A 9,063-nucleotide genomic window follows, 5' to 3' on the forward strand; every position below is an offset into this window, starting at 1 on the left:
CACACCTGAAACTTGCCTATAGCACTTATTCATTGTTGCTCTAATAGTTGTGTAAGTTGCCTCCTTGTCCTCATTTGTAAGTCGCTTTGGATAAAAGCGTCTGCTAAATGACTAAATGTAAATGTAAATGGATAGATGGATGAGAAGGCAAATAGACAGACAGACAGATAGATGAGAATGCAAAGAGACAGACAGACAGATAAAATGGATGAATAGGAAGGCAAATGGACAGACAAAAAGACAGACGAGAATGCAGAGACAGACAGACAAGATGGATGGATGGATGGATGGATGAGAAGGCAAATAGACAGACAGCAAGATAAGATGGATGGATGAGAAGGCAGACAGACAGACAAGAAGACAAATAGGACAGATTCATGGACGGACGAACGGACGAAACAGCAAATAGACAGATAAATGGATAGACAGACAGATCTTTTATAAGTTTAAGTATTTAAGTATTTGAATAATTAAAAAATTTGCATTATTTTAATAGAATTATGTGTGTGTACATTTTCATGTATCTCCTTAATGATGTCAAACTGTCAAGAAAACAGACAAACAAATAAGTTTAACATAAAACAATATAATACTACGTATTATAATAAATTTATTGATTTATACTTCATACAGTCATGTTTAATTTATTGATATTTTAAATGCTTTAATATTTTAAAATGAAGATTTATCACTTTATAATCTTAATGTGTGTTCAGATCAAAGAAAGATCAAACACTTATTATAATATAACCAAAATATAAATGACATTTAAATTAGCAGTCACATCAATATTGTAGCTTTTTAAGAACTCGATTATGACAAACCAACCCTTTATATGAGTTTATTGAAATATACAGCATTTACACAAATCAAACAACACCAGATCACTAAAATACAGCATATCCACAGAAACAATTGAAAGTAATATTATGCATGGTAATGAAATATGTTATAAATCAGCAAAGGCACTTCGTCACAGGTCTGAAATAAACCTGCTTGCGTTTGATAAGACGGGTTATCGCAGAAAGGCACATGAAGAATTTACTAATCTTGCATGTTGTTCCTAATAATAAACCCTCGTGCTTGTGTTACTTTGGGGAAGATCAAATATATTTAATATATACATTTCATACTTGATACCACATAACAGTTTCTTCCAATATTACAAGAAAAGCACAGGCAATACCGAATGACTCGAGTACAATATTTGGAGTTATGAAACTTGTCAACTTTGTTACACATTACTTACAAAAACGGTGTTTCAAAAATGTAAACTGAATGAATCACAAATTATGTCATTTTAATCCAGCATCTTTACAAGAATAGCTACAAATAAACAAACTAAAAATATGAATAGTGAAAAACGGAGGGAAAGTTTCACAGGCAGAAGGACTAACGACCCATTTTTCAGAAATGTCTACCCATTAAAAAGACCAATTATTAACATATTATGCAGCACTGAACTGTTAAATGGATAGTTCAGCCAGAAATGAACATTTTTTGTTCATTTACTCTCTCGCAGGTCATCCATGCTGTTTATTGAAGGTAATAATGTAGTAAATAATGTTTATTGAAAAGACTCATTGTTTCATTTCATTAGACCTCAACATATCATCAAGTACCACATATATTAATTATGTTTGCTTGTGTGTTTTTTTTTTTAACTCTCAACCTGCCTAAAGCCATTTTTATTCATAATTATAATATATTGAGATAACGAACATGCATGATATTGTTGTTGCGGACACTTTAAAATTCCTTAAATAATTAGTTATCATTTAAACTTTCATAGTGCGTTTTAAGAATATTCAGATTGTTGTTATTGAAATGCCTTGCTGTTCATCACAGAACCAACCGCCTAGGACTTAATAGCAGGGTTCCCACTCTTTCATAAACAGCTGATTGAATGACTTTTTAAAGCACCAATATCAAATCAAGCAGATTTGTAGTTCACACCATATGTACAGGTACAGCTTAAGTAGTGCCACTCCTTACTGTACTTAACATTTCACTTAAACTTAAAATACCAGACTAATGAGGATGTTTTAAATGCATAATTTTCAAAAGGAACTTTATTCAAATTGATTGAATTCTGTACTGATATACTGAAAAAAAAATATTCAAAGACCATTCCTTGAATTTACTCAATTTTTTTAGGGTAAGCGATTGTAATAATTTATTTAAATTTAAACAAACAAATTAAAATGAACATAACTACATTTAATTTGTTTGTTTAAATTCAACCTGTACAAACTGTTTGCAGCAATAATTTTTTTCAGTCCAGCACTTTTATGAACCTACACTGTAAAAAAAATCTGTTAATTAACAAGTTCCATATTTCATCATTTACACTTTTTCTTTATTTATTTATGGTTGTGAATTTTATTATGGGATGTTGATCTCTGCTGTGTCGACTTTTGATGATGAAAATTTAACTGCACATTTTATCAAAGTGACTATTACTAAAGTTTTAGTTTTTTTTTTTAACAAAATATTGCATAATAAATTATATATAAATAATTAAGTCTGTGAAATAACAGTTAATGTACTGGCAGTTTCAGGTATCATAATTACAACACCAAACCAGACAATATATCACAGCAAATCACAGTATATAGTATATTACACTATATATAAACAGTATATCATACTATTAAAAATATCAATAAAATTTACTAGTTCAAACTTTTCAACATCAAAAGTTGTTGGAGAAAAGATTAAGGTCCCACAGCACAGATAAAAGCATAAATAAATAATAAAAAACATGAATTACAAATTATGGTAATAATTTAGTTTATGTTTACAGTTTATGTTTGTTTTTAAATACTTTCCAGGTATTGAATCTGTCTGAAATTTAAGTACTTTCATGAAGTGTGCGAAACTTTTAACAGGCTATTTATTTTGAAACATAAACATTTTTACATTGCTAATCTGGCCTAGAATGTGCGCAGAATATAGAACGAAAATGTTTTGATTCATAATAGGCCTTTTGTTTGTTAACACTAAACTAAATTAATCTGTCAATGAAGACTACTCGCAAGGTTTTTATTAATATTAGATTATTTAAAATTTGTTAGTTATTGCTTGACTTATTAAAATCTAAAGTTTTACTTAACAGTGCAAATAACCAATGAGCCTAAAACATATTATATCATATAATATGATCATATATTTAGAATCCTTTGCAGTTACTCTGAGCACTACAATAAATCAATACACTATATTCTTTTTAATATCATACCTGTTAAAGTAACACTTTTGTGCATCTTAGATGTCAATATTGTGATATTGTGCATTATATCGGTTAAAGCTTCATCAGTTAATTCAACAAGAACCTCTGATACACCATATGCCTACAATAACACTTTTTAATGGTACATTGGCATTTTTTTGCAATCCCTAAAGACCACAGCATCAGCTTCAATGTCACCTACATCTTGGATGACCTTGATAACCAAATTTGATTCGTAAATAAATTCTAAATATTCATTTTTGGCTAAACTATCTCTTTAATTTATATTCAGTACTAAATATTGCTCCACAATAAAGTACCATTTACTTAAGCATTCACAAACGGCAAAATAAAAAGCTAGATATATACACCTTGTGCTTCGGATGGATTGGCAGCACCATATTCTATTAATTTGGATCAGCAATTAATATTACAGCAAAGTCTGTGGTTAATGGCAGTGTTGGAGAGCCGGGTCAGTGTGTGTGTGAATGTACTGAGGAAGGGTGTGTCGGACTGGGCTTATCAGCTCAATACAGACGTTTAAAAGCTCCAAAGAGGACATAGAGTGAAGACGAACCCCTGTTTAAGCCCCACAGCCCTCTCTCCTCACAAAAAAAGTGCTTAATCTATATTAAATTGAATTTTTAGTACCTATTGTACAGAGTATCGAAGAAGACCCTGATGTTGAAATGCTATTACTGTAAAAAAAAAAAAAAAAAACAAGTTTCCTCTTCAGGTAGAGTAGGTTTCTAGCAGCAGTTTTTTAATGCATATTTGTATTCGTGGCTTGGACCACATTGTTGATGGTTTGTTTATTTGTTGTACTTGAAATATGTGGCTATAGGTTTGTGTAGCCTAATACCTGTTGAGAGGTGTGGTTACTTTAATGTAATAGCTACAAATTTAGAGTAATAGCCCTATTGAGTTTGAAATGACAGTGAAACATCCTTTAAGGCCCTGATATACTACACACAATCAGTATACAAACTAATAACATAATTTTAAACAAAACCAGGAAAAAAAGTTTATTTAGAGCATTTTAAAGAGACAGCCAAAGCGAATTATCTGGAAAAGTTCATCTCAGCTGGATTTGAATTTCAATTGGCCACTGGCAATTACATAAAAAGTAGGTGTGGCTCTGAGACTTCTTCCTTAAAATCTTTAGTCTTCTGCTAAATCTGTCTAAATCAGACATTCACTAGTAAAATCAAACACCAGAGAGCTTATTTATAGTACAAATTAAAAGTCTTATTCTCACAGATAGCAATGACTTTTTTTTAGTGTTCTTTACTATTAAATAACTTTATTAAAACAATTAATTGCATACAGTGATAAAAGTGATGTGTCAGGAGTGCAGAGTTAGATCAGACCTTTTCTGAACTGTGGTTTTCTCACAACTGTCATGTTCTCATTTTCTCTGCTCTCAGCAGTGTTGTAAATCTATTTTAAAGTTGGTTTCAAGCCTAAGCCAAGACTGACACCGTAGTGAATATATCAAGGGCTTTTAAGAAATGAATTATTGAGGAGACTGACAACATAAGCAAAAAAAATTTAAATAAAATCAAAAAATAAAAATGATCTAAACTATTTTATTGACTTATCCATCATACTGTATGTAGGAACACAGTGGCTGCTCACTTGAGCATCACTTTATTACAATAACTTTGTCTTTATGTTATTGGAATAAAGGAATATTTCACCCCCAAAAATATCATTTTAAAATTATAATTACAACTGAAGATACTTTGAAGAATGTTTGAAACCATAGTAGGAAAAAAAAAGTATAAAATTCAATGGCTACTGGCTTTTAACATTATTCGAAATAGCTTTAGCTGTAGAAAGCAACTCAAATAAATTTGGGACAAGCGGCGGATGAGTAAATTATGACAATTGTATTCACTTTTGAGTGAACTATTTCTTTAATAAAGCATACAGTCTTATGCAAAAGTTTTCCCACCCCTGATCATTTTCATAAATGGAACGATGTACAATGACATTATTAGCAGCAAGATGTTCCTGGAGCTTATTGGAGGTGGTTTGTCGGTAACCCTTCTTACCATTCTTCGTTTTTGCCTCTCAGATATTTTTCTTGGTCTAGCACATCTTTCCTGCACAAGAGCTGTTTCCGTTGCCTTTTCTGACTATGGAGATAGAGACTTTAAACCTTTGTAATAGCTTTTTAAATCCTTCTCCTAATTTATATTGGTAAATTATCCTAGTTTTTTAGGTCATTATGAAGTTATTTTGAGGTTCCCATGTTGCTATTTTCTGATTCACAGTGAGGAGAAGCAAAACTATCAATCAGCAATCTTAAATATCCTTTTTCATGATTGATTGCACCTCTGTAAGGACTGGTAAGATTCACTCAAATCAATTTCATGTTGTAATAAGTCAGCATTTGGTGACTACAGGTTTTAAAATCCACACAAACGAGAGGGTGCCTAAACTTTTGCATAGCCAACTTGTCAGTTTTAATTGAATTTCACACATCTCGATTTTCATCACATCCAAACTTTGCATAAGACTGTATAGATCAGTGTTTCCCAATCCTGTTCCTTGAGGCACACCAACAGTGCAAATTTTAGATGTCTCCTTTATCTGACCCATTTATATTATTTTTCTGAGTCTCTTCTAATGTTCTGATGAGTTGATTCGGGTGTGTTTGATTAGCAAGAGGTTGAAAATGTGTACCCTTGGTGTGCGTTCAGGAATAGGTTTGAGAAACACTAATATACATACTACTTGAAATGTTAAAGGCAATGTGTAATTGTTCATTTAAAGAAATAATTGTCTTAAAAACAATAATAAGTGCATCAAGTGTCAAGACAAGCTCAGTCTGAAAATCTAATAATAAATGTCAACTTTTACAGTCGTTAATGTCAAGTGTTAAACTACCAAACGATTTAAACAGACTTTAGTGTCATTTCTGCATTTTGTTTTTAAAATACATGTCATGGCATCATATACCTTTGTTTCTGTCCATGCAATTTGTTTAAATGTACCCTACCAGACCTATGATTAGTCACCAATGGTCTGTTCTAGATGTGAATATGGCCTTCGATCATGCCATCTAATAAATGGTTTATGGAGATTGTACCATTTCTCACACAACACAAACATGGGTATTTGGAACAGGTGAGAGAGAGGGAGTCTCTCCCACACAAACTTAGCTGAAGTCTCGATTTGAGAAAATGACCGGAGCCACCAGTGTCCACAGGTAGAGCCCTAAACCCAGCCAACTGGAGCAGATCTTCACCCACACTGCAGGCATCGTGCTCTGCATGGCCTGAGTAGTTGTGTCAGGTCTAAAGATAGATATGAGGAAAAAAGGCAGAACAAAATAACATTTAGACCAGTGGTTTTCAAATATGTTTTGGTTAACACACGATTCAAGTCCGGTTCACACTGCAACTTTTAATAATTCTAAACGACTGTAGGATGTCAGACTTCAAGAACATGACTCCTATGTCACACTATAAGATCTCCGTTGTTGTTATGTCTGACTGAATGAAAACCAAAGAAAAAAATGCAAGTAAACTCACTTTGGCGTCATCCATCCATCTGACACAATACCTCACGGCAAAATAAAACAAATTGTAGTGCCGATTTGCTGATAGCTTGCCTCAATAATAAAAAAACAGAAAACAAAAACTGTTTTGACATTTTCCCTGCAGTGATTTAAAGTTTTCGTGCTAATTGCATCATCAGATTCTGGGCTCCTATTGGTTCTTGGTTTGACGCTCGTTGTAGCTGAAGTCACACTTCACAAGTTCTGACACTGCCAGAACTGTATTGGAGGGAAGGTTTAATCACAAAGGCCATTAATCGGATGACGGTGAACATATAAAAAATATGATAAAAAACAGCAGACTTTAGATTAACTGGAATCTTTTGGGATTTCCCAAATTTGTCTCAGACGACCAAATGGTGGCTGAAATCGCAGAGTGGGAGCAGGGCTTGAGATAACCAGATCATTGGAAGGGAGTTCCAAGAAAGGAGCTGTGTAGAGATTGGAATGTTCCCTACATAGTGTTCACTGCTCTCTACTTCCTGTGCATGAAAAAACGGCATAAGACAACTTCATTAACAAAAAAATAAATTATAATAATTCCTACAACAAGCGGTAAAAGCAAATGCTCATTCAGTACAGCTGGCCGCGTTTTGGAGGCGAGGCGGAATCACCCGAATTTAGGTACAGTAGATGCTATTTGGTTTTTGCAGAGTGCAAAGAAAAAAGCCAAGTCAACACAACATAACTGCTGTTTAGGCTGAAGTGACACCCTTTTTTGTTATCTTGTTCTTTTATCTGTAAAAGCTGAAATGTCTTAATTTTTATTGATTGATTGATTGATTCATTTTCTTTTGGCTTAGTCCCTTTTTAAATCTGGGATCGCCTCAGCGGAATGAACTGCCAACTTATCCAGCATATGTTTTACGCAGCAGATGCCCTTCCAGCTGCAACCCATCTCTGGGAAACATCCATGCACACTCATTCATACTCATACACTACAGACAATTTACCCTACCCAATTCACCTAAACTGAATGCCTTTGGACTGTGGGGAAAACCAGTGCACACGGAGGAAACCCATGCGAACGCAGGGAGAACATGCAAACTCCACAAAGAAATGCCAACTGACTAAGCCGAGGCTCGAACCAGCGACCTTCTTGCTATGAAGCAACAGCACTACCTACTGTGCCACTGCGTCACCCATGTCTTATTTTTATTTTCGAAAATGTTGTTCAAAGACAAACTTTTGTTTTAATAAAAAAATGTTTATTTAAAAACGTTTACGATTTTTTAATTAAATAGGCTAGGCTATTATTTACTATCAGAGATGCGCAGATTAGCTCACTGAATCTGCTGTTAATATTCACGGTGACCTATCATCATGTGTTAATGAAAAATTAGTATTATTAAAGTGACATATATATATGTATATCAGATAAAAGTATATGTGCGGGCGGGTGGTGGGAGGATGATTAGTATAAAGCCGTGGATTCGAGTGTCATTTCAGCTAATCCATGCATCTCTACAATACGGCATATGACCCATAGTAAACTTGCTGTGAAGTATTTTTAGTGCTAGTGATTTAGTGATTATTAGCATTTCATGACTTCAGTGGTTTAGTTTCCTTTTACTGGAATCTCAGCTCCAATGTTGTCTGACAAAATGTCTTCATTTGTGTTTCAAGGATGAACGAATGTCTCAGGGGATTGGAACATCATGAGGGTTAATTATTAAATTAACTTTAAAACTTTAAATTATTAAAGTATGACAGAAGAAAGAAGTAACATTTTTTTTTGTTCAAAAGAAAGTACAACAACAAACACTTACTTGTACCAGTTAGTGAGAGTCATCATGATATAAAGAGAGGCCAGGAGGAGGTGGAAGTGGAAGAAGGAGTAGTTGTATGTGACGCCGTCTTCTTCATTATCTACAACACGCCGCAGACCATCTTCACCCACCTCCTCTCCTCCAACACCGCCTTTCCCCTCCTCTGTCTGCATCAGCCTGTTCACCTGAGCATTACTGGACGAGCGGATGCTGAAAAGATAGAAGACGACACGTGGACCAGCATGACACTGATGTTTGCTTCTCTCACATTCATATTTAATTAACCATGAGTGGGGATTGGGGAATAGAGTACCAATAGAGAGTGGTAGAGAGCTTGATTTACTGGTTTGGTGCATTTAAAATTTAGTTACGCTTGCCAGTGGTAGATGGACTGAGTAAATTTACCAATCTTGTGTTATATGCTATGTTTATCTAATATTATTATTATTAATAAAAAAAATATATATATATAATAATAATAATAATAATAATAG

The 9,063-nt window shown here is 33.7% G+C and overlaps 1 protein-coding gene across 1 annotated transcript in view; it reads right to left on the reverse strand.

Moving 5' to 3' along the window:
- Window positions 1-827: 827 nt before the first annotated feature.
- Window positions 828-9,063, reverse strand: part of serinc2l (serine incorporator 2, like) — a 25,829-nt gene continuing 17,593 nt past the window's right edge. The window contains exons 9-10 of the mRNA XM_087287398.1: window positions 8,570-8,779; window positions 828-6,537 (exon numbers count right to left, since the gene is read on the reverse strand). Coding sequence (XP_087143524.1) covers window positions 6,399-6,537; window positions 8,570-8,779 — 349 coding nt within the window. The 3' untranslated portion in view covers window positions 828-6,398. The remainder of the gene's footprint in view (window positions 6,538-8,569; window positions 8,780-9,063) is intronic.

The sequence above is a fragment of the Danio rerio genome, chromosome 16 (genome assembly GCF_052040795.2).
Source record: "Danio rerio strain M-AB ecotype USA chromosome 16, GRCz13ab, whole genome shotgun sequence".
In the NCBI taxonomy this organism is placed as follows: Eukaryota; Metazoa; Chordata; class Actinopteri; order Cypriniformes; family Danionidae; genus Danio; species Danio rerio.